The 26285-nt window shown below is 44.9% G+C and overlaps 1 protein-coding gene across 9 annotated transcripts; it reads left to right on the forward strand.

The window, feature by feature from the left end:
• Positions 1 to 7198: 7198 nt before the first annotated feature.
• Positions 7199 to 26104, forward strand: MTFR1L (mitochondrial fission regulator 1 like). Of its 9 annotated transcripts, none has more exons than XM_034753775.1 (8): positions 7199 to 7454; positions 10838 to 11036; positions 11139 to 11274; positions 12121 to 12225; positions 12991 to 13100; positions 13963 to 14174; positions 18310 to 18619; positions 24518 to 26104. In XM_034753775.1, exons 3-8 carry the CDS (start codon positions 11185 to 11187, stop codon positions 24621 to 24623), a joined length of 933 nt encoding a protein of 310 aa, XP_034609666.1. In that variant the 5' UTR covers positions 7199 to 7454; positions 10838 to 11036; positions 11139 to 11184; the 3' UTR covers positions 24624 to 26104. The 9 variants fall into 9 exon arrangements, 8 of the variants coding, with proteins under 8 accessions (XP_034609666.1, XP_034609669.1, XP_034609671.1 ...); XM_034753778.1 differs by having other exon boundaries at positions 7199 to 7376; XM_034753779.1 differs by having other exon boundaries at positions 7440 to 7454; positions 10890 to 11036.
• Positions 26105 to 26285: the final 181 nt, after the last annotated feature.

A 26285-nucleotide genomic window follows, 5' to 3' on the forward strand; every position in this document is an offset into this window, starting at 1 on the left:
CCCTCTTAGTTGTGTCTTTTCCAAGTTGAACAGTCCCAGTCTTTTTAATCTCTCCTCATATGAAAGCTGTTCCATACCTTTAATCATGTTTGTTGCCCTTCTCTGTTTCTTTTTCCATTTCTAATATATGTTTTGAGATGGAGCGACTAGAACTGCATGCAGCATTCAAGGTGTGGGCTTTCCATGGATTTATATAGTGGCATTATGATATTTATTGTCGTTTTATCTATTCCTTTCCTCATTGTTCCTAACATTCTGTTAGCTTTTTTGACTGCCGCTTCACATTAAGCAGATGGTTTCAGAGAACTAGCCTTGATGACTCTAAGATCTCTTTCTTGAGTGGTAACAGCTAATTTAGACCCCGTCATTTTGTTTGCATAGTTAGGATTATGTTTTCCAATATGCATTTATCAACATTGAATTTCACCTGCCATTTTATTGCCCAGTCACCCAGTTCTGTGAGATCCTTTGGTAATTCTTCACAGTCTGCTTTGGACTTAACTATCTTGAGTAATTTTCGATCATCTGCAAACATTGCCAGCTCACTGTTTACCCCTTTTTCCAGATCACTTATGAATATGTTGAACAGCACAGGTTCCTCGGGGACTCCACTATTTACCTCTGTCCATGCTGAAAACTGACCTTTTATTCCTATCCTTTGTTTCCTGTCTTTTATCCAGTTACTCATCCATGAGAGGACCTTCACTCTTAAGCAAATTAAGTGGTCATGGGTTAAGAGCCTTTGGTGAGGGACCTTCTCAAAGGCTTTCTGAAAGCCCAAGTACACTGTATCCACTGGATCACCCTTGTCCACCTGTTTGTTGACCCCCTCAAAGAATTCTAATAGATTAGTGAGGCAAGATTTTCCTTTACAAAAGCCGCGTTGATACTTCCCCAACAAATTGTATTAATCCATGTGTCTGATAATTTTTAAAAATGATTGTTGCTTTATAGTAGCCATAAACAGTTACTTTTGTGGCAGCACATTTTAATGCACATTCCTGTTGGGAGGTCAGACAGCATCCGTGGTAGACAATCAAAAGCGGCCAATTGCTACAGACAAATAGCAGAGCTGTTGTCACCTTCTCTGCTCTCTGAAGCACAACGCTCTGTACTGTTTGGGTATCTTGTTTTTCTTCCTTGGTGGGGTGCGTAACCTGTGACAAAAAGCTCACCTCGACCCACTTGTTGCAGTGACGTTCACCCTTGGGATGTTTCCTAGTATTAGCTTTATAACGGTGTGTTTTGGCTCCTGCTGGCATCTCTGAACCACTAGAAATACATTACAGACTCAGGTTTGGCAGCATTTTTTATGGTGATTGTGACAATTCAATGTCTGTAAACGGTATTGTCTGAACAAAAAGAACCTGGATCGCTCATGGAAGTAGCCTTAGCCACACAGCAAACCTGCAGTATCCCCTATGTTAAAGGGACTCTCTTGGCTCAGGCTGTGATTTTGGTGGGGGAAAATCCTGGCCTTCGCTTAGACCAGGGGTGAGCAAACTTTTTGGCCCGAGGGCCACATCTGGGAATAGAAATTGTATGGCAGGCCATGAACGCTCACGAAACTGGGGTCGGGGGCTCTGAGGTGGGGCCAGAAATGAAGAGTTCAGGGTGCGGGAGGGGACTCTGGGCTGTGGCAGGTGAGTGGGATGCGGGGGGGGGGGTGAGGGCTCTGGGTTGGGGCTGGGGATGAGGAGTTTGGGGTGTAGGAGGGTGCTCCGGGCTGAGACCAAGGGGTTCGGAGGGCAGATGGGGAATCAGGGCTGGGGCAGGGGGAAAGGGTGCGGGCTCTGGGGTGGGACTGGGGATGAGGGGCTTGGGGTGCAGGAGGGTGCTCTGGGCTGGGATTGAGGGGTTCCGAGGGTGGGAGAGGGATCAGGGATGGGGCAGGGGGTTGGGGCGCACAGGGAGGCTCAGGGGTGCAGGCTTCGGGTGGTGCTTACCTCAAGCGACTCCCGAAAGCAGCGGCACATCCCTTCTCCGGTTCCTGTGGCCAGGTGGCTCTGCACGCTGCCCCGTCTGCAGGCGCCACTCCTGCAGCTCCCATTGGTGGTGGGGGCAGCATGCAGAGTGGAGCCCCCTGGCTGCCCCTACATGTAGGATGCAGGACATGCCGCTGCTTCCAGGAGCCGCGTGGAGCAGCCCCTGACCATGCTCCCCGGCTGGAGCACCGGAGCGGGGCAAGCCCCAGACCCCGCTCCCTAGCGGGAGTTCAAGGGCCAAATTAAAACGGCTGGTGGGCCAGATGTGTCCCACTGGCTGTAGTTTGCCCACCTCTGGCTTTGACCCAACCTTTAGGTTTTTATAAAACCTAACATAATTAGAAGCACTTTCATTGCTCTAAAAAAAAAGTCTCAGGGGATTTTAACCTTTCAACCTCCCCTTGTATAAATATCCTTAGCTTGGGGAAGGAGATCAAATGGTCTGCCCTCTGTCTAGCTTTGCAGTAGCAGAACCAAAAATGCAGGGCCCCACGTGAACAGCTAGAGATTGTTTTCAATTTCTCATGGCATGAAAAAAGTTGGATTAAAATATAAAATCTCCAGGGCCCCTCTGTCTATGTCAGAGAGTCATCAATGGCTCTGACCTTAAATCAGTGGGAAGTGCTTTGTACCTGTACTCGGAATCACTTCAATTTATATTTTGCTGGCTGTGCCATTAGTAATGACCCCAGTTGGAGGCAAGAAAAGCATCAACTGGTGCTAAAGATAGTGACAATGTGATTGCATCATACTACTATGGTAAGACAATTGGTGCAAGTATTTCTCTCACTCTTGTGCTAAGGTGCATCAGTCACCATAGAAGCATAACCAGAATTCACCAGGAAGCAGTGCTGTGAACTCTGGGATACATTCACAGATGACAGAGTGTCCCAGTTAGCACAGCATCAATGTGGACGCAGGGTAAAACATTCCACTACTACAGCACTGAATGTGTCTACAGGTAGTGGACATTAGAAGAGTTGGGTTGACATTGATTGATATGGTACCAATTAATCTCTAAGGCAGACAGTGCCTACGACATTCCCAACCAAATTAGAACCAAAACCTAGATCTATGGTATCCTTAACATTGTCCAAAATGACTACATCTCCCTCTTGAGTCCCTGAAATGGGCCTTTTCCCCACCATAATTAGAATCAACTCATTAGAAATTAAGCATGGTGGGAAGAATTCTTCTGTTTCAAGAATAATCAGTATACTCCAGGGGCTCAGAAGCTGTTGTATGGCTCTCATAAGGAGTTTGATTCCAGTATTAATCTTCCAATCGTAAAGCTGCCTAAAAGAACTAATTGCTGGTTTTACTATTGTTTAATCTTTGATCGAGTTTTGAGAGGTGGACTCTGAACAAAAGCGGTGTCTTAAACTTTTTTAATATGTGCCAAACTTTTCATATTTTTACTATATACTTCATAGGCTTTTGTAGGTGGTTTTGATATCTCTGAAGAGGATGAAGTAGAAGCTTTTTTTTATTCCCTGATCATCTGTGCTTTGTGACGGTCTGATCTTAAATCATGAATGGGTCAGGGCTGATTTCTGACAGCTGTAATTCAGGGAAAAACTTATTTCATTTCCTCCTCCTCTGCGAGTTTTTTAATCAGTGTATGTAAAATATATTTTCATCTAATGTTCTTGCCCAGAGACCATTCACGTTTAGAGGTGAACATTCTCAAATCATGTATTTTTTACAAAAGTAAATGTTTCCATTCTAATGTGTGCGTGACTAATTTTAATACATTGTAGTCAGGCTGTGCTGGACAGTTTCTATAGCAGTATTGGAGAGCTCTCAAGGATTATTTAGTGTAGTGGAGGGAAGAAATACCCAACATCAACCAGCCAACCTATAACTCAGATATATACTGTGTATCAACCATTGATGCTCTTCTCCATTTGTGTTCCCTAGTGATCTTGGAATTAAACAGCGGTGTGGTAATAAGCTAATACACACCGACGTCAATATGGAATGATGATGTTTGTGTTTTGTGCATACCTCATTCTTTCTAAAATGGTTTTACATATTTAAATACCTGATTATAGGGTTGTTTATAACGACGCCGACAGAAAAACCATTACATTAAGCATTAGCTCAGTGTTCTGAGTGAGCTTTACAGGTAATTCTTGTGAGAAATGTTCTCAATTTTACCATCTGTACCAGCTTAGTTCACTCATTTTTGTGTAATAATAATAAAAAAATCTGAAAAATAAATGCTTGTTTTGCTTGTCATTTTGATATGTTGGCAATTGGACTAAATCAAGACTTGTTTCCGAACGAGTAACGTGTGAAAGGATTAGCAGGGTTGAAATGGCTGGGCACATACTGAAAGGTAGGAGGTATAGTGTGAGGGAGAGCAGGGCCGGCTTTATGACCCGCGGGGCCCGATTTGAATACCCAGCGGCAGGGGGTCCGCTCCGGGTCTTCCACAGCACCGAAGGACCCCCCACTGCTGAAATGCCGCCGCGGACCCCCCACCGCCGAAATGCCACCGAAGACCCCCAAAGCGGACCCCCCACTACCGAAATGCCGCCGAAGACCCCCGGAGCGGGGCCCGATTCCAGGGAATCGGCCTAAAGTCAGCCCTGAGGGAGAGGACGTCTCAAGGCCAATGTTTTGAGCCAGAGCCAATACAAAGATCACCCCTCTCTGCATACTGCCGCGCCTCAGATCCATGTGCTCTCATTCTTCCCAGGCAAAACTCCCTTTGCTGCTGCTAGAAGTTCAGCAGTCCGACACCTACATTGAATATTGCTGTCCACTCTGAAGGTCACCAAGAATAGTAGAAGGAACAGACTATGAAAGTTCTGGAACTGACAAAGGAATCCTAGAACAAAGCCCATTTTTTGAGGCGACTGACTCTCCTGTAGCCTGGAGATGGATGGACTCAAATGCCAAGGTATTTAAAGTTTGGCTGGGTAAGGCCAAAATAGGCTATGTTGCCATAGAGATGGGATTGGAGTTGAGATGCGCTGACTCCTGGACCCTTCTTCATGGGACAACTAGCATGTTTGTGTCACTTTTCTGCCAATGGCTCTAATCTCTTCTTTAGCAACTGGCCTATGTCCAAAGCTCCACTGTAAAAGCAGGAAGAAAGTGAGTCAGGCAAGGTAAATTCCCTGTCGCAAACTGAATGTGCCTGGCTCCTCTCAGAGAGCTCTGGCCTGAAGGTTTACAGTAGTGGTGTAGTGGGGGTGAAGGACGTTCTGAAATGCTGTGTTGAGTGGAGATCAAACCCCTCACTGCTGAGTACCACCTAACAATCCAAAATCACTCTGCATTGTGACCGTAAGCTAAATCATTCCAATCAGCTGTGAGAAGGCTCCTTGCAAAGTCAATAATGCTACTAAATTGCTACTACATATATACCTTGGCCTTCTGGTCTTTGATTAAAAATTGTTTGGGTAGTAGGAATTGGTGTGGCAATGGTATTTGAGAGCTCTGCTACAGCTGAGAGACTAGGTAACCTCCAGCATGGAGAAATCGATCTCTGTATGGGGTGGAGAGGAGGGATACATTTTGCATCGCTGAGTTGTGCAGCTTACCTATGGGAGCACCAACCAGCCCTGGGCGAAGAATGTATCCTACCACAGGGATGTAGGTATCTGTGTGTTGGGGGGCATTGCTCCTGTCAAAACAGTATGCATCCTGATTTGGGTATTCCTTCAATGTGTCCCCTATAGTCGTTCCTCACCCCAACCTGTCCCTGCATGTAGGCTTCTACCAAAGCCCTGGGTAGAAGGGAAGGAGCAAGGACAAGAGCAGCGTGCTGGGGTTGGGGCACTACTGAACCTGAAGGGGATCAGAGGGAGGTAGAGCTGGTTAGGAATTGTCCCATGAAAGAAACAGTTTAGTTGGAAAAGGTCAATTCATTAAACCACAAATGTTTTCTGGAAACATCACTTGGAACTACAGACATGTTCTGATTGAAACCTGTCTGGGTTCTGGATGGGCTGCTGGGAGCCCTGGATTTCTAGAGTCTGACTGGGGCAGCCCATTAGCCTGAGAACTCCAGCTCTCAGTGAGGCTGGCTCCATGAGTCCCCAGACTCCAGCCCACTCCTCCCAGGAACTGGGCACGCGTGGCTGCTCCATTTGTTTTGGGGAAAGTTGAACAGAAACAGTTTGATTTCTTTGGAAGTGCCTCGTTTTGTTCCAAAACTGACTGAAAACTTTTGGGGAATTGCCAAGGGGAGAGAAATTCTGATTTTTTTTTTTTACCAGCTCCACAAGAGGGATTCCTAGGGGGTGCCCTATGTCTCTGCCCCCCTACAGGATGATGGGGGTTCCTGAGGCTTCCCCCTGTGTCTCTGTACCCCTGCATAGGGTGAAGGGGGCTTCTTGGGGTAGGGTTGGCAGGCGTCCAGTTTTTGAGCGGAACACCTGGTTGAAAAGGGACCCTGGTGGCTCTGGTTGGCACTACCAACTGGGCCATTCAAAGTCCAGTTGGCGGCGCAACAGGGGCCCGGGGCTTAGGCAGGCTCCCTACCTGCCATGGCTCTGTGCTACTCTTGGATGCAGCTGCCAGATCCCTGTGGCCCCTAGGCACTGGGGCAGCCAGGGACTGGAAGGCTCTGCGTGCTGCCTGTGCCCCGAGTACTGGCTCCGCAGCTCCTATTGGCCAGGAACTGGGGGGGGGCGGTGCCAGCAGGTACCAAGGCAGCACGCACTGCACAGAGTTGCCTGGAGGCTACAGGGACATGGGGACTGCTTCCTGGGAGACGCGGTAAGCGCTGCTGGCACCCACACCCCCTCTTGCACCCTAAACCCCTCATCCCTGGCCCTACCCCAGAGTCCACAGCCAGAGCCCCCCCTCCCCCACAGCCAAAGTCCTGTCGTCCCCCCCAGCCCCCTACCCCAGCCGGGAGCCCCCTCCTGAACCCCTCAGCTCCAGCCCCGAGCCCATACCCCAACTCCCTGCCCCAGCCTGTGAAAGTGAGGGATGGAGGGAGGTGGATGGAGCAAGTGGGGGGGTGGGACCTCAGAAGGGGCGGGGCAGAGGCGGGGCCTCAGAGAAGGGGCGGGGCGGGTGATTAGAAAGTTGGCTGCCCGGAGCCCGGTATCTCTGCCCCAAGGAGAAGGGGGGGGTTGCTGGGGGGACCCTCTTGTCTCCGCCTCTCTCCCAACCCCCCCCCGTTGCTAGGGCCCCTCCCTCAGGGGCGGAGTCAGCTTCAGCCCCCGCCCCACAGAGCCCCGGGACGTCTCGCTGTGACGCCACCACGCCCAGGAGAGCCCGTGCGACCCCGGCCCGGAGCGGTGGCTCACGGGAGGGGGCGGAGTCACTCGCCCCCAGCAGCAGCCGGCGGGGCGGAGGCGCCACTCTCCGGCTAACCCGGAGGGACGCGATACTGCGCAGGCGCATAGGGACGAGGCGCTCTCGGAAGTAAGTCGGGACAGCTGCCTAAGTCGGTTATCGCGTTCTACTTCCGGGTCAGGGCCCGATGCCTCACCGGAAGCGGAGGTGAGACGGGAAGAGGCGGCGGCGGCACCACTGGGGGGTTCCTCCGTGTAGAGAATTTCAGGTGGGGGTGGAGGGGTGCGGCAGGTCAGGTAACCGCAGGGGGTGGGGAGCTGGGGGTGATTGTAACGGGGGGAGGGGGGAGCTGGGGGTCATTGCAAGGGGAGGGGCATGGAGGGTGGGGGAGTTGGGAATGATTGTCACGGAGGGAGGGGGCTTGGGGGGAGGGGGGAGCTGGGGTTGATTGTAACACGGGAGGAGGAATGGAGGGTAGGGGAGGGGGAGCTGGGGGTGATTGTAATGGGAGGGAGCATGGAGGGGGGAGCTGGGGTTGATTGTAACGGGAGGGACCATGGAGGGTAGGGGAGGGGGGAGCTGGGGTTGATTGTAACGGGAGGGAGCATGGGGGGAGGGGGGAGCTGGGGGTGATTGTAACGGGAGGGAGCATGGGGGGAGGGGGAGCTGGGGGTGATTGTAACGGGAGGGAGCATGGGGGGAGGGGGGAGCTGGGGGTGATTGTAACACGGGAGGAGGAATGGAGGGTAGGGGAGGGGGAGCTGGGGGTGATTGTAATGGGAGGGAGCATGGGGGGAGGGGGGAGCTGGGGGTGATTGTAACGGGAGGGAGCATGGGGGGAGGGGGAGCTGGGGGTGATTGTAACGGGAGGGAGCATGGGGGGAGGGGGGAGCTGGGGGTGATTGTAACACGGGAGGAGGAATGGAGGGTAGGGGAGGGGGAGCTGGGGGTGATTGTAACACAGGAGGGGGCCTGGGGGGAGGGGGACCTGGGGGTGATTGTAACACGGGAGGGGGAATGGAGGGTAGGGGAGGCGGAGCTGGGGTTGATTGTAATGGGAGGGGACATGGCAGGGATAGAGAGAGTGGGGGGTTGGGGGGGAGTAGCGTAACTGGACGTATGTATGCAGGGGGAGGTGTTTCACTCTCAGGTATTGCCTCTGCTACTTTGGGCTTCTCTGTAAAGTGGGTGAGAGACTGAGAGTCCCCGGTCTGGATTGGGGGGGAATACAAGACCTTGCTAAGAACATCCCCCACTCGGTCTTTCTGCAAACCTTTCCTTCTCTAGTGCTGCCCTCGCTGGGTTTTCAACAGCAGGGAGATCTCCTCGGGAAGCAGGTCACTGTCATCACCCCCATTTTATAAATGGTGAAGCTGATAATCTGCGGTAACAGTTGACAAACAGAGGCTCCTGCTCTAACCACTAGGCTACATTCCCTCCCAAAGCTGGGACTAGAATCCAGGAGTTCTGGCTCCTGATTTGACACTGAACCACTTCACCGCACTCCCTCTCCAGTTCATCTTGCCCAGTATTTTTTTTAGTTGGAATTAAAGCTGCATCACTAATAGTCTCTGATTCTCTCCCTAACACAGACATGTACACTCTAGTTGCCTGTTAATTTTCATATCACTTCCTCAAGGGTCCCTAACAGTAAAATGCACTGTGTCATCATCATTAAATGTTTTTTAAATTAATACTATTAAAATAAAATTCCCCACTCAAACCAAAAAGGCCCCTAGCCCTACTTGGGACAAGGCTAGGAAAACCGATGGGCCTGACTTTCTCTGATGGGCATCATGAGTTTCTTGGATCACTGTAACTCAAGAGTGAAGCTTGAGTGGTTTGTAGCATCTCTTAAGACATGGGAGGTTTCTCTTCAATTTTGGGAGCAGCTGAGCTTATCCTGGAGCAATAGATTTCAATCTCTGTACTGCGGTTGTTGTCAATTCCTCTTTGGCTTCTCCCCGATTGATTACTCTGTGGGCTCCTGGGTACACCAATGTTTGTACTCCTGTGTAAATGACCTGAACCGGGGACAGTTAATGGTGGTTGTGCAGGCTGAAGAACACTTTGGCAGTGCCCCTCTCTGTCATGCGTAGTTATTTTTGGTTGACTGAACTGTGATACTGTCAGCATATGTCACTTTTAGCTGACCTTGGCTCAGTATGGAGGAGGGCTGTCGTGGTTTGTTTTCTCTACATGGCTGATGTTTATATGTCCGTTACCACACTTGTTACTCTTGAGCCACTGATTGGTATTCACTGATTGAAAAAAAGTTGGTGATTTTATCACCGCAAACCTGAGGTGAACTTGTATTTGTATATGAAGGCACCTGGATGCTACTGTGACTGTCGATCTTATTAGAGACAGTTGCTTGCTTCATGAAGTTCTCCACGTCATTCCTATGGTACTAATGTTACTGCAAGGGATGAAAATGACTATGGCAAATTAACCCCCCTCCCATGAGAAATCAAGGAGAGGAAATGAGCAGGGGGGAGAAAAATCCCTTTCAGACAACTAACTGCTAACGCTCGAGGCCTGCTTACGTTAGGGAGACGTGTCATTTTAAATGCCTTTTTTGGCTTCTCTTTGGATCTTGGCATCTTCTAGTTGCTGACCTCTGTCAGCATGAGACTTTGTTGTTTTGCTGGTGATTGTTAAAACATCTTTGGCATGTTTGAATATGAGGAGCTTAAAGGGACACCATCGGCTGAAAGATCGTCAACTTCAAAAACCTGAGTTAGCTGTATTTCCAAGTATACGCCTACCCCTGAGCACCCCCCAGCCAATCCCTATGGGTTTCTAATCACATTTTACTATATTTAAATACCCCTCTCTCTGTTGTTGTGTGAGAGATTCCCCCACCCCACCCGCAACTAGCCAGTGGAACTGACTGTATACAAAATCCTGTCAAATGTACAAAGTTGACAAAACAGTGTGGGGGAATTATTCTCCTCTGTGTCCATTACTAGAGGATTCTCTTCCATCTGGCCTTGAGGATGCTTGAGACCCATGAAACTGCCAAAGCTTAATGTTTTTGGATGGTGTCATGCTCTTCTCTCCCCCCCACCCCCTCCCCCCGGTTCCCCTACCAGTAAGTGGAACATTCTGATCCTGTGATGTGGGTAGTACAGTGTTCAACTGCCTTCAACTGGCAGTTCCTTTGTCACTACTAGCAGGAGAGGAGCTCCCCTCTAGCTGCTCCTGTGGGTTGGGGGGGGCGTGTGTTATTTTTCTGCCTTTGTTCTTTCCACCCACTGGGGAGTGGGAGTTTAGATGTGCGAGGGATGAGAGTCAGAGGGCCTGTCTTTACAGAACCATGCTAAAGACATTTTCTGTCCCCTTTATCTGCCTGAAACCCTGCCCTGTTCCCACCTACCTCTAAGGAGCTCAAATAAGAGATGCTTCAACTTACCCACCTATCCTTATTTGGAAGGCAAGTGCCATGGCTAAGAAGGAGAAACTGCCAGTCACCATGGTAACTTCATGGCAGAGCTAAGAGTAGAACCCAGGAGTCCTAACATCCAGTCTGGCTCTTCAACCATGTGATTACATACTCTCCTTAGTTCATTTTGTGCATTACTTCTCAGCTGGGATTAAAACTGCTTTTTGAGGAAGGCTGCATGGTTACCTCTGTTCAAGGTCCAGAAGTATTGAGTTCAGAAGGACAACATCCCACTTGATATTCACCTCAGCTGTAAGAGTGGCAGAATTCTTTGGCCTTAGGGGCCTGTCTTAAAATCACTGCATGCCCAAAAAAGGGCCATGTTAACTACTCTTCTGATAAAGGTAGGGCTCTTTGTAAAGTTGACTTAGATATTGATGTTTAAATACACAAATGCAGAACTTGTCCACATCTAGGCTCATTGTGTTGTGTTTTTATTTTTTTAGTGAGAAAATCTGTGTACATCAAGGTGAAATAATATGAAGCTGCCTTATGTTTCCTGGCGTTACGATTTTCGTCTCTGATTTAATTGTTCATCCAGTTTGGGAACCTTCTCTACAGCCTGAGATGGAAACAGAGTCAGTAAGTACAACATCTCTTTGAAAAATACTTAATTATGCAGAGCGGGGGGATCCCAAAACTTCTCATTCTGCAGAACGCATCATGAGAGAGAGACTCATTTGTCATCTCCCTTCCCAGTACCCCTAACCTTTATTGCTCGTGTAAGAGCTGCAAGGATGCCATTTCATGTACTCACTATCTATTGGGTTTTATTATGTATAAAATTTAGCTATTCTGTTTGAATGGTGAGATTACAAATAAGGAACTTCTTGTTATACCTTAAAACAAGTGTTGCTTTGGCTTTCAAATCTGTATTATAGGAATTGGTGCATTTATAGCCTAGTGATTCAATTTATTATTTAATATATGGATAAACAATTTAAATTTAAACCAGCACTGTCAGGTAGCTTCGGTCCAAAATATAGACGTTGTGTGTCTTACAAAAAAGTTTTATCAACCAACTATTAATGGGGAGTTTTGCATGAATTGAAAAATAAGCTTGTTTGGATTTAAACATTTACCTCCAGAGTTTGCCAAAGTCTAGAAGATGACTATAAACAGACATGAAACTGACTAAGGAGGTGATTTTCAAAGGCACAAATACCAGTTCGGCACCTCAGTTCCTTTCATTGACTTTCATGTGTGTAAAGGTAGACATGGGTTTGTAGAAAGATGTTCTTAATTTGAAAATAAATATTGGTACTTGCTGGTACTCTTAACTTTTTATTCTTTTAAAAATAGCTAAAAGAGATGCCATAGGTTTGAATTTAGTTTATATGGTGGCTCTCGCCACTTTCAGAAGCTACCTTTTAAAATCTAATCTTTCTTTATTTGAACTATTTGATAAAATGTTGTCTTGATTCTCAGACTATCCCAATTTGGCAGAACAAACCCCATGGCTCATCACGCAGTGTTGTCAGGAGGATTGGGACAAACCTTCCTTTAAAACCCTGTCCTAGGGCGTCCTTTGAGGTAAGGGGATGCATAAGAGAGTCTGCAAATATATGCAGGACTCTTCAGTTCTTTAGCAACAGAAGTAATTCTGATTTGCCGTTTTTCCCCATAGCAAAGTAAAGTATTTTTGAAATTGGAAATGCACCACATGCAGCCAATAGGATTGTATAAATTATCATCTGTTTTAACCATTTTAATTCTTCCTAGTTTTTGTAAATCCCTGAAATGATCAGTGGCAATTTGTATAGAACATGTTGTTCCCAATCATGCCAGCAATCGGGAAGGAGTGTGAGCTAATGATTAGAGGGGACTGAGTCCAAACTTCTGGGTCCTATTCCCAGCTGAGTCACTAACTGAGTGTGGGACCTCAGGCAAGTCGCTTAACCTCCCTGTGCCTCTGTTTCCCAAACCATAATAGGAGGCTCATGATACATGCCTACCTCATTGGGTGTTTGAGAGTTAGCTCAATAATGGTATTGCTTTGTAGCTGAAAAGTGGTGTTCATGTGCTCACTAATTTTTCCTTTTGGCTGCATTTCAGGCACTAGTGCGTACATTTTTGCAGGTGCATTTGCCAGTTTTATGATGCACATCAAAAAAGCTGAGGACAGTTTCATAAACACACACAGCATTTCATGTACTGGTTTATCTGAATCTATCTACACTGGCTTCGTACAGTGAAGACTCAGCTATGAATCTGATGCAGAGAAGGCTTCATCATCTTTAAATTGTACCAAACAGAACAAAACTATTATTTATTATAATGTCACTATGTTCTTCCTAGGTTCTACCAAACATTTCAGATCTGTATCTAAATGATGCACCTCCAGTCCCCACTCTGGCAGATATTGCATGGATAGCGGCAGATGAAGAAGAAACGTATGCTAGAGTCAGGTATTTTTACTTTCTTTCTCACCCAATAGCTTTCCGTTCTTCCATTCTTCCTGTACAGCGACTTTTTTTGTGAAAGATAAAACAGTAACTGATCAAATGCTCATAATTTCTAGTCACTTGAGTTGTTCTGGTGAGATGCCTATTGATTGATTTTATTGAAAGTTGATCTACAGAGAGGAGGGATGAGAAGTTTTGGCCAAGGACACTAGGGCAAACTCTTACAGAAAGTGCCAGGGGATACTTAACGTTCAAGAAGAGTGGCTAGGCTCTTAGTTTTTAAGATCGTAATTGAAAGACCTCCACCTAGTAAACTACATGGTGCTCAGGATATCTACGTCAGAAGGATGAAGGGCTGTCATATTCCTTCTGGGATTTATACCTGTTTGTCCAGAGAGTCCACTTCTATCCATTTCGCTTTTTGAAGCTCTGGGGCAGGCCAGTAACTTTAATATTAACGTGTCTTGTGAAAAATAAAATGCAGGCCCTTTGCAGTCTGAAAAACTATGTAATGGGGACAGGTGATGCCCCCATGCACACACAATCTCAAATGCCGCTCCATTGCATAGAAATGTAAACCAGCCAGCAGAGAGGAATATCCTGCTGGCCTCCCGGTTAACGCTCTAGACTGAAAGTTCAGAGGCTTGGTTTTTTGTTCCTGCGTCTGCCACAGACTTTGGGCAGCAGTTTCTGTGCCTCATTTTCCTCCTTTGTAGAACAGGGATAATATCTACCTCCCCTGAGTATCCTGATTCATTGTTTGTAAAATGCTTTGCAGTTCTTGGGTGGCAGGCTGTGGAATTATTGCTTGAGTGGGGTCTGTTCCGTTTGTGTGACTGATGGGCTTTTGTGCTGTACTTTTTAGGAGTGACACACGCCCACTGAAGCACAAGTGGAAGCCCAGCCCGTTCTTTGTGATACAGCGAAACGCTTCAGTCCCCAACTTGAGAAAGCAGGAAGAGAAGCTGCTGGTCTTGAAGAAACCTGGTTTACCGGCCCTCAGTCGGACGACAGAGCTTCAAGATGAGCTGAGTCTCCTGCGGAGTCAAATAGCTAAAATTGTAGCTGCAGATCCAGGTAGGAACATAACAGCCCTTCTTCTCTAACCATAAAAGACTTGAGACTGTGAACAGTGATTCCGCTGTAAAAAGCAGTACTGGTCCGATACATTGCCAGTATTCTGGCTTTTTGCATAAAAATGCAAGACAATAGATATTTTGTCGTCTTTGGATCCCTCTCTCTAGTATGTGCCTTAGCGATCTAATCCAATATATACGTTTGTAATGGTCCAGACAGCTCATTGTTACAACTACAGCTGAGTTGAGCATCCTAGGAGTTTATTGACTAGTGAGGATCAGCATGGTTATCTCCCATTGCTTTCTAAGAGCTGGCAGTGGCTTAAATGGAATACAGCCATTTCTAGCATCCATGTAGTGGAGCACAAATGACATAAACGGCTAGACTTATAGAATTCATAATGGCTGAGTCCATTTCTTCCCTCCCCTTGTTGGTGCAATGTCATCTGTGATGTCAACAGAATGAATGGTATTGTTTGTACGTATTGGCATTTGTTTGATTAGAAACCTCTCCCCCCTCCCCTCCCCCCCCCACACTTATTTTTAAAATAAGTGCAACCAAAATCAACTTACTGTACTGGAGATGGTGGGGGAGGGTGTTGAGTTTCCAGACTGGGTGCCTCCCATTGAATGAAAACGTTGGGGATTTAGTCTTGTCATTCTTGCCCCCAGGCCTGTTGTTGGTGTTTAAAAAGGGTTCTTTTCCTGTGTTTCTTTGGGAGTGTGATGTAAGTGTTCTGGTTTTTCGTGACCAGAGATGAGTACTAATTGTTCTCGGGCCACTTACGCTTTTTGAGAAGAGGCCAGCTGGAGTTCACAGATTAATAGATTATAAAGCCAGAAGGGACCATTGTGATCATCTAGTCTGACCATGTGCACATCATCTTCTTGAATTAATTCTAGCTGGTTAACTGCTCCTGTCGTAAACACACTGATTTTAGTTGTGTTTTAAGCTCAAAAAATGCAAGTAAATTTAATGTGAAAGAGGAAATTCCACCCTTCAATTTGCTCTTATGGTCTAGCTTCTGCTGGGTGGCTCTGGAAGTAAACAGGATGCTATGTTTGGTGAAACTCCAGAGTACACTGTGGCATCACATGCTTGTCTGTACTGCTGACCAATCAGTCACAGAGCTGTGCAAGACCAGAAGTAGTCTTGGGGCCTTGTCAATCTTACAACTTTAAAACCTTTTGAAAGTAGAAACTTGGCTCATTACTGGAACTTGAACCTTCTCCAAAACAGCTTCTCTTGTACGAAGCTGCTGCATGTTATTCATGTGCAGTGCACTTGAACTGTTGGGGTACAACCAAGGTATAAAGGGAGTGGTTATGATTTGGCTTTCTGTCAATGGCATAAAAGGGGCAAAAATTGTAACTTTTTGTATGGCAAAAAATGCGAAAGCCTTTTCCATTTTTAAATAAAATGTCATAACACTATCTTAAATACTGCTTTGTCATGGAAAATTGTCCTAAGTGAAATATCCTTTATTCTGCAATTAAACATAGTTTACCTTTTTTTAAATTTAAAACCCAGAGCACTCTTCCATACTCGACTAGAGAACCAAATCTAATCCTTCAGGGAGAAGGAGACAGTTGAGTAGGGTGACACTTCTTTGAAAAATACCTTGTGTCGTGGGATCTGTCATAAGTCAGAGCTGTGACAAACTTACAGCCTTATAAACAATATAAGCCATTGCTCATACACCTCTACCTCGATATAATGCTGTCCTTGGGAGCCAAAAAATCTTACCACGTTATAGGTGAAACTGCGTTATATCGAACTTGCTTTGATCCGCCGGAGTGCATCGCGCTGCTTTACCACGTTATAGCCAGATTCGTGTTATATCGGGTCGTGTTGTATCGGGGTAGAGGTGTAGTTAGTTCCATTACAAGGGGAGACACTTGTCATTACATCCTCAGACTGTACTGGATTTAGTTTGAATGTTGGCCTCTGCATTTCAGACATGAATCTTATGTATTAGGTTCAGCACATTCTAACTTATTTTAGCCATCTTTAATATATCAGATGCCCACTTGGAATACATAGGATATTGTTGTCTGGATCACAAGTAATTTTTAAATGAGATGCGGTACAAAGTAGGCGATCTAGCATATCTATGATGATCCACTCAGGGCAGAATTTGGCCACAAGTTTATAGGTCCCAGTTACATGCACAGAATACTTAGGGGAGCACTTACCGAGGTGGAACCTGAGGCAGAGAGGTTCTCTGGGACAAGCAGTAAAGTGGGAGGTTAATAATAGACTAGATTGTGGCTCTTGCTCTGAATACATCAGCCTTGTCTCATCCCCACGCCAGGTGATATTATTATATTTTTGTGTAGCTGCCTCACTGCAAACTCTGGTCCAGTCATTGTTTTCCAAAGAGATTCACTCAGTGATTTCAAGCATTTTGGAATTGTTCTTGCTGGTTATTTTGCTAGGAAACTCGGGCATTTTCCATGCCTTTGGGTAGGGCATGGTGCATTCTTTCTTAGAGACACACACTCTGACACGGTGGTTGATACTATCTCACAGCAGATTAAGAATTTTTCTAAACTCTTCCAAGATACTTCATGGTCATATTTAGGTTGCATATGTAGAACAATAATTACTTTTTCCTGATCTCTGGTGCATTTGTAGTCTTACAAAAAGACAAAGCGCAGATGAAGGGGGAAAGGGATCTGTATGGAAAAACAATCCATAATTCAATACAGAATGTATTGTGCAGAGTCAGGTAGTTTAAGGGAAGTACATTTGCATCTTGTTGTCTATAAGCCATAAGGTATCAAAATACATACACACTAAAAGGCTGAAAGAACTCCAGGGGTGGGGAAGCCATCTCACCAAGGTTCTTGGAGACCATGAAAGTGAAGGACATCTCCTCTTAAGAGATTCTGTTACCCTCATTCTTCCTCCTTGTGTAAGATCCAAGAGGAACAATTGAATTTGAAACAAAGAGTGGAGAAAAATGTCATGTATTGAGAGCAAGATGTCGGATCAGTCATATAAACTGTTCAACTCACCTTTAAGTAGAGGAAGATAATTGTGAGCGGATCAGAGGTCCACATGGGAAACACTGATCATATTTCTCTCTCCCCGCTCCTTCCCTGGCAATGTTCCCAAGTTTGTCAGCTGGTTTATAAGGGCCTTTTGCAAAGTCTACAGCGTGTTCTGATTTCAGTACTTTGGATTTATAATTGAGAAGATAGTTGCAGCCAAGTAATCTGATGATCCAAGCGATAACTACAGTTCTCAATCTCATTTTGGAGGTGTTGGTGGAAAGTAATAGGTAATGTGCAATTGGCTTTTATCTACATCAAAAAAATGACTCTGATGGCTGGAAACTGAAAGCGAGTCTGTGCGGTTCTGTACGCTCCTTTCAGACACCGAAAAGGCCCTTCTAGAAGATGCGTATACTCTAACATGTTAAATAAATTAGGGAAAAATCCAAGGTCCCAAAGAGAATTGGAATCCGAGTCAGAATTTAAAATGAAGGAGTTGCTAGTTCCCAGTCCTGTGTTCGTACTGTGTCGTGTAGAAATGCCTGAGTTTCATGTGTAATGGGTTTTCAGAACAAAATGGAAAGGAAGCAACTTGGTAGAGGCATTGTGTAAGGGGGACAGCCCAGGTTAGAGGCTCTAGGAGGAAGGCCCTGGATTAGAAGAGGAAGAATGGCCTTTTGGTTAAGGAATTCAACTGGGACCCAAGAGACCTTTGTTCTGTTCCCAGATTTCACAGATGTCTTTCTTTAACCATATAACGTAATCTCTGTGCCTCGGTTTCCCACCTGAAAAATGGGTATACTACTTCCCTGGCTCCTAGAGGGCTTGTGAGGATAAAGTCCGTCTTTGCGAGATGCGTAGTAATATAGTGATAGAAGCTATATGTGTACCCAGATTTGTAGACAGAAGCATGGTATAAGAGGCAGTGGGGATGAGAGCTGTAGCGGAGGGACGGGAGGGATGTGGGAAGCAGTGTGCATGTGGAGGGTAAAAGGGAAAGCCCTTGGTCATGTTTATTTTTGCATAACTTGGGGGAGGTTGGCCAAGATCTGAGCTTGATTTATATTCTACTGCTTAGAAAAATAAGGTGCTTTGGCACTAGTTTATGTATCTACATATATTGTTTTCTTTTTCAGCTTCCGCTTCATTAACGCCAGATTTATTATCTCCAGGAAGTTCAAATGTATCTTCTCCCTTACCTTGTTTTGGATCCTCATTCCAATCTACAACTTCCTTTGTCATTAGTGATATCACAGAGGAGGCAGAATTAGAAATTCCGGAGCTTCCATCAGTTTCCATGCTTTGTTCTGCAACCTCTGAATGTTGTAAACCAGAACCAAAGGATGTTGACGAGGAAGATTCTGTGTCTCTTTCGAAGGCCAGCAGTTTTGCAGACATGATGGGCATACTTAAAGACATTCATAGGATGAAACAGAACAAAGATTTGTAAGTCTTTCCTGAACCTCTTTTATTTTCTGTGTGAACGCTCCTGTCCTCTTTTTTTGTTTCAAAGCATTGTAGACACATTGAATATTGCGTTCATCTGCTTGTCTTTCATGCTATAATCATGCTTTACAAAGAAATATTTGTTGTACATTAGAACTGCTGATATTTCTAGATCTGTTTTATTTGCCTCCCATCCACACCAAAAATCATCTTGCTTTTCTTACTGTTTAGCAAAATGTGTGGGGAGAGGAGACATCCATGAGTGAAGCCCTCTGAGACACTACCTTACTATTGTCAGATATCTGCACACCTCTCACCTCGAAACTCTGTGTGCATTCCATGCAATGTCTGATTAGGCGAACCGCCCACCTCATGCTTTTTTCCTCATAAGCGCTGTCCTGAAGCAGATTTATCGTACTGTTGTCTTGTAACCTGGAAATGCCAAGTCACTGACATGCTTACCTGTGCATTGTCGGAGACAGGACCCTCCCGCTGAAGAAATACCTTCTCTAATATCTCAGCTGGCATTCGTACTGTCCTTGTTTCACATGGACGCCATGGAATTAGACTGACGCTCAGCCCTTTCACCAGCACGCTCCAAAATCCATGTGGCCACTTCTATGGTATTGTGGGGAGCCCTATTCAATATCAGAATAAAGAACATTTTGAATCATCATTATGTTCCTTTATGAATTTTATGCCTAATCCAATTAAAGAGAAGTGTAATTCTCTGGCCCCAAACAAAACTGAAATATACTCTGTACAGATCAGCCTGCACTGAAGTATCATTGCTCTCAAATTTTCCAAAGAAATATTATTCAGAAGTGGAAATTTATCCCTCCTCCATTATATAATTCTTGCCATTAATCTTTCTGGAGGCTGGAGTAGGAGTCAGAGCTTAAATGAATTTCTCCCGATCATGAATACACTGGATATGTATCCTCTTTTGAATTGCAGATTGAAGTTTTTTCCTGCCTGTCCAAAGGAGCTTTTTTTGGCATCCTTTGCGATGTTGATTTATCCCAGTCAAAGGAGATGGAATTTTCAAAAAAGTACTTGTCGTTTTGCAGGATTTAGTGGGGTTGCATCAACGTCTGTTGTCAGGCATTAGGTAATTTAGTCTGCGATGTCGTATTTGGTAAATGTGAATCATCTTCTTTTGGTGATCGAAAGCCAGACTTTCTTCAGACTGTGTTCAATTTGAACCTCCATCAGAAATGGACTAAAACTTAGCTAAAGGGCCTACATTCGTTACACTTGTGCAACACAATATTTAACCCTAATTGAATAAATTTGTTTTCAAAAAGATAAAGTAAACTTCTCCTGGAAGATAAACTCTTGTGTGGAGGGAAATTGCCAAACACCTGGGGCATATTGGGCCTGGGAATCGTGCACTATGCAGAACAACGCTGATCAGGGAAAGACCTGCAATGGAAGAGTCAGGAAGCTCATTCCCCATGTCAGAAGCTGCAGAGAAGGCGGCTCTCACACCAGCATTCCCAGGATCACTGGGAAGGTGCTAGATGAATAGGGATTGGTGCTGAGGCATTTCACAAGGTCTTTGAGGCGGACTGGCACAAATCCGTGGAGAGTTTTAGAAACCAGCATGGTGACTTTTTTAGGCTTAATCTTAAAATGACTGTTGAACTAGTGGATGCACTTGGTCGAGCAGCTTGGTTAGCGTGAGAATGCAGATAGCAATATTATCCCCATGCTGGACCTATTCAGTCATCTTGCATAGGGTAATCCCTTCAACAGACATAGCTGAAGTCCTCTTAAAAGCTTGTCATGGGTGGGATAGGGGGGATTATGGTATAAATGCTCGTATTTTGACTTTATGCCTCCCTGGCCAAAATGCATAGGGATAACTAATGATGAATGAAAAGGACTGTTTGTGGGATGTTTTACATCTTGTTCCTGAACCAGCTGAATAGAAGAATGCCACTGGCGTGAGTATTGGGCAGGAGGGTAGGCAGAGAGAATGTCGGACACAACCTCTCCCTAGGATCAGCAGGAATGGAGCACTGCCACTGAGAACAAATCTAGGTGAAACTGTGCCCCTGCCTGTGACCTGAGGACTTGAAGACAACTGCAGGCTTTAACTCTTCCAGCAACTATCCTCCCCCGCTCCTCGTGCAGGGAAGGCTCTAGTGTGAACCCTCAGGGCATTTCAGATCAAGTTAAAGGACTTGTCCAGCACAGCAAGATTTGATGGTGTTGACATATACGCGGCTGGTTATGCAGATAGTTCTATACAAGGCATGATTGACTTTCAGGGTAGCACCATCCTCATTTTTTCCAGTCATTCTATTTCCCCAAATGAGATGGAATTGCATGATTCCCCAGGAAGTCAGTATACATCCACCTGAGCAGTAGGTGAGTCTCGTGCCGTGAATAGGCTCTGCATAGGTGGGGGGCAGGTGGTCTGAGCCATGGGAATGGATGGACAGCCAGCCGTGATAACACACAGCTATGCAGAGGGTGGCACAGAGAAAAGGGCCCAATTTTCTTGCTGCTTGTTTATCAGCAGTTCCCATTGACTTCACTGGAAGTCACTCATCTGCAGGGGGAGCAAGAGAATGGGACCAGTATAATTTTAGGGACTGGGGATACACATACACTGCTACGACCATGCTGCTGTAGCGCCACAACATAGACACTTCCTGTGTCAACGGAAGGGGATTTTCTGTCGCTGTAGTTAATCCACCTCTCCAAGAGGTGGTAACTAGGTCGGAAGAAATTCTTCCATCCACCTAGCTGCCTCTACACTGGGGTAGGTTGAGTTCACCATGGCACGACATTCTTCAAAGCCCTGAGCAACTTAACTAGATGGATCTAATTTTTAAGTGTAGACCAGGCATGTATCTAATGGTTTATGCCTTTCTCCAAAGAAGGGGCTAGTTCTTCTCTAGGTAGCTATGTTCCAATGGCCTGATTCCATGAAGAGGCGGTATTACCAGTAACTATTAGCACAGACGTCTATAAAGTAGAATACAAATGTCTTTTATGAGGATATCTAACAAATTCTATCCCACTGGGACTGGGCGGGCAGAGAGCAGGAAGAGCTCTGCTTTTCTGTTCTGCCAAGTTAGCCGAGGCCTGTTTCCCACAAGGAATAACTGCTTGCCTGATTAACAGGAGAAGCTGAATCACATTGTATGCAAATTTATTTTAGTGTATTATTGATAGCTCTGTTTTTTTTCCTGATGGGGTTCAGAATGAATGGCCCAGATGTTAGGCAAATACTGCGGTAGCAATAACAGGAATTGCCATGTCTCCAGTGGATTTACCAAAAGATAACGGCATTCATTTGTGGAAAGGTTGTGGTGATGTGTGTTTTCGCCAATGCTTCCTCTGAGGCTGTATAACCAAATCTATAACCATAGGCTTCACACCATGTATTGCTCTTGTCTGTCCCTCTATCTTAGCCTATTGCCTTGCCTCCAGTGTGTATAGTACATGCGCTTGGAGATGAGGGTTACAATATCTGAATGAGAGCTGGATGAATAGCCGTGAATGATGTATTCCATGTGACTTTGCAATTAACTGATGAACAATTGTCTTCATTGTTTGACCAGCACAAATTGATGATTGCCCTCCAGGCCAGCCCCATACCATGGTGACGTGCCATATATCTGATGAGAGTTAGTTGGGACTCCCTAATATGCTGTGGGGGGAGCAGCTTGTACCTCCCTGACTGGCTGAATGCAGCACTTACTTATTGTTGGCCTGGAGAACAATAACAAGACCCTAGAAGTCTAGATTTCTTGTGGTGAATTGCTGGGCTTGAATTGCCCAGCCCTAGAATCTAATTGATATGGCTTTTTGCTGTCTTATCTTGTTGACGTCAGTTCCGTATTTCACATAAAATGTTTAGTGAACAAAAACAAGTGAATGTGAAAAGATCGGGTGGGGTTATTCTTAGAACACCTGTTATTTCGCAGCTGATGTACGTTAATGAGTTGTGAAATATCCTTGCCACAGCCACTGATAGTAAATGATCTCAATCAGCTTAGAACTGATTATAGAGTCATTGATCTCTTTGGGGTTATTGTGGTGATCATATGGACATCCCAGCAGGAGCAGGTGTAGAAGCAGCATCACGGGTGTCTGACTCAGAAGAATCATGAAACAGCAAGAACTGAAGTTGTTTTCAAGAGGCAGCCTCCCTGGAGTCTGTCCCTCGTCTGACCAGTTTCCCGAACTCGGATGGTACCAGAGCCAGCAGTATAAAGTGAATGTGTAAAAGGAGTTAAATGACCATTTTAATTTTTGTGGGTGGAGATGCCATTTACCCCTAACAAGATGATTAAATCCATGCTTCTCTGATGCTCCTGTTTAGGAACTGGTGTTAAAACCCACAGCCTGGAAACTTCAGGAATGAGTATGAGCCACATTTGCATGTTTCCACCATTAAAATCAGAATAGAGCCCTTTTAATATCTGCTGCCTTTTGGAAAGGAATTGTCTGTGTAGTGTTCCAGCTGATCCGTTCATTCAGTGTGTGGTTAAAAACATGTAGCGTGAAGATCTGCTTTGAATGTGAGTACGTTTTTATAAGTACTGGTCATGGGATTGATCTAATTCAGGTGTAATTGCGCATTAATTTGTCCATGATTACTTCCCTGGCTGTTGGAGTTCTTCAGTGGGAATTTCTAAAGAATCAAGATGCCGATATGTTGTTGGTTGAAGGTACCGCGCCTGGTGTCAGTTTTCTACAATAGCTGCTGGTTGTGCGCTGCTGCTGGAGGCTTGTTCTCTCCCTCTGATAGATTTCCCCCGCACCTCTTTTTGCTACCCATGGTGGGGATGAGCATTTTCCTTGTATTCAGTACAACTTCCGTCTTTATCGCTGCAGTCTCACTTTGCCTCTGCCCATCCAGCCTCTTCCTGCATCTGCTCTTGGCTTCCCTCCTCCACCCATTGCCCTTTGGAAGCAGTTTATTGGAACTCTGGGTGATTTTGGATTCTCTTAAGCTTCCCCTGGTGGAGGAGTGGCTTCAGAAGTTCTTCCAAGTCCATGCTCTGAACTCTGTCTACCTGTCTCTGCACTCGTATCAGAGGGAATCCTGATTCTGGTGAAATCAGTGGAGTGTTTCTATCTACTGTCATGATTTAAAAGCTGGAATTAAACAGTGCATTACAATTGTGGACTAAGGTCTTGTCCCTGCAGACACTTCACGTGGCACTGGGGGTTCAGGCCTGAAGCCATGGGTTACTTGTGAACTTCTTAAATCTAATCACTGAGTCTAGTAAAAGCTTTCAGTGCGTGGCTGCAGGTGTTTAAAACAAATACAGCAAACCGTAATTATTTTTTGCTTTAATCTAGTTAAAATTAATTGACTCTACTAGAGTCACAATTAACATCATCATAGATAATTGGTGGTTCTATTTGAGTTCAAAGTAACGTCCTTTGGTTTTAATAAAGGAGGAGGACAGCCTGCATACTGCTTGTATTTTGTATATTTCTTCTTACCTGTTAACACTTCAGATTTAAAGCAGAGGGGTAGGGGGGAAATTAATGTAGGCTGGGATTTTTTACACAACATGGGGCATTTAGACTGCACAGTTTCCCCTTGAAAGTAATGGGAACTGTCTCTCCGTATTTCCTAGGCAGCTTGCAAAATGACAGCCTTAATGTACTACTCACTTTGTCTTCTATTCAATTTTTGCACTTTACCCAACTCTGACCGACTGTCAGGGTTCCCAGTGCTGCAGGGAAATGTTGAAATAAAAAAGGGGTTTCAGTGACACACAATTTTCTCATAATTTAGTTTATAAAACAATTTTTTAAACAAAATCCTAAAGCTTGGGCCTAGCAGAGACAGTGTCATCTACAGACTTTGGAGAATCTCTATCCAAATTGCTGTTAATACATTTAATTTTGTATCTCCATCAGGAACCGAACTTTATTGAAGGAGGAAGACCCGGCTGTTCTAATATCAGAAGTGTTAAGAAGAAAATTTGCTCTAAAGGATGAAGATGTAACCATGAAAGAAAACTGACTTTACACTTTCATTTAAATCTGTAAGCAAGTGTATCGTACTCCTGAGATTTTTCTCCACAGTAGCTGCCTTCCTAAGGATCAAACTTTTTTGCCTCTTTACTAATTAGAAATTATTTCTGCACTGGAAACTCATTCAAGAAAGCAACTGTGGATTTGCAGTGTTTTCCATGTCTCTAAAATATATAAAAACTTTTTAAGAAAAAGGACATTTTTCCACATAATTTGAAGCATTACTGGTAACAGTGTCTTCTACAGAGTGATGCGAGTGTTGCTAAATGAAGTTCTCTTCCCATCTGTGTTTTTCCCCAAGGTGACTTAAACTTGAATCATTCATTTGACTCATGATGGTCTTGTTGCAATATGACTAGCTAATTTATAATATAAATGGACATAAAGCATCTAATTCTTTCTCTATTCAGGGGAAGTCAGGTGCAAAGCTATCAATGAGAGTAAATTGCTTCTTCCTTCCAGGCTGTCAGTTTTTAGGAAGTTCTTATTGTATTGAGGGTGGTTTAAGAGCTTGCATTATTTCCTCAAAAAAGGATTCCATTTCCTAAAGTTTCTTCCACTTACTTTCCTGTCCCATTTGGGACAGGAGAAATTAAAATGAATTATCAGATCATTTAACCAAGCTCAATTTGCTAAACTGGTGTTGGCTGGTGAGTGACTTTTAAATAGTCTGTAATATTTGAAAGATCAAAATATCCCCGAGTCACATTACATGACACTTATATCCTGCCCTAAGGTAACTTGTCAAGAATTCCAGGTGTTTCATTAAAATGGTCTCTTTATTCAGATTAACTTTATTTTATTAATATAAAATTCAGTAAGAATTTTGCCCAGTTAATGTGATTTAAAATTTATCTACTGAATCATCAAAGCTAGGAGTTGAGTCCTGCAGAAAACCATGTGGGGAAAAGGAAAGGGGAGAAGTCACTGTTGAAGTGTCATTCTGTGCTAATGTCTCTCAGCTGTATTCAAGCTCAATGATGATTCCTTTATATAAATGGATCCCTATATGTGGTTCTCCAATGATAGTTGCAGGTTTCCTTGATAGTCTCAGCTTGCTAACAACTGTGCTGGGTTTTTTTGAGGATTGGTATTGTCTGTCCGCTTGTACTGGTATCTGAAACATTGTTCATAGAAGAGTATCACTGGCTTGAGCCGCAGCAATTGTTTTGGGCTGTTTCTGCTGCAGCAAAGGGCATGGATCACTGTACTCCATGTTGACTCAACTTGACTTCTGTGTGCCAGCAATCACTTGGTCCTGCGGCTCTCTCGTCCTGGTCTCTCCTGTGTTGCTTTTGAGCAGCTGGTGCTTTCTTTTGAAGTCACTCTGCTGTCCTTGCAACTTAGCAGAGAATTGAAAAGTCAGCGCATGCCTGTTTAAACTACTGTCAGGAATGTGTTGAGTGAGCAGCTCTCATAATATACTTGTGCTGTAGGAAAATATACACTACAATTTTGTTCTGCCTGAAACACATCACATACAGTTGATATCTAACCCCCTTCGTTCTGACTTATCACCAGTGCTGTAATGGGATTGTCAGGCTTGATTTGTGTCGGTTGTAGGATGGGATAGGATAATGGGGAGGACTGGCTGGTACATATTTTAGTCCTTGGTGTGGAATGATAATTCCAAAGATGCATTGCACAATTC

The sequence above is a fragment of the Trachemys scripta genome, chromosome 20 (assembly GCF_013100865.1).
Source record: "Trachemys scripta elegans isolate TJP31775 chromosome 20, CAS_Tse_1.0, whole genome shotgun sequence".
In the NCBI taxonomy this organism is placed as follows: domain Eukaryota; kingdom Metazoa; phylum Chordata; order Testudines; family Emydidae; genus Trachemys; species Trachemys scripta.

Coding starts and splice junctions, on each gene's coding strand:
- MTFR1L (XM_034753775.1), top strand. CDS start 11,185: ATGTTTCCTGGCGTTACGATTTTCGTCTCTGATTTAATTGTTCATCCA. Junction 11,275..12,120: donor CTGAGATGGAAACAGAGTCA/GTAAGTACAACA, acceptor CTTGATTCTCAG/ACTATCCCAATTTGGCAGAA. Junction 12,226..12,990: donor GTCCTAGGGCGTCCTTTGAG/GTAAGGGGATGC, acceptor TGTTCTTCCTAG/GTTCTACCAAACATTTCAGA.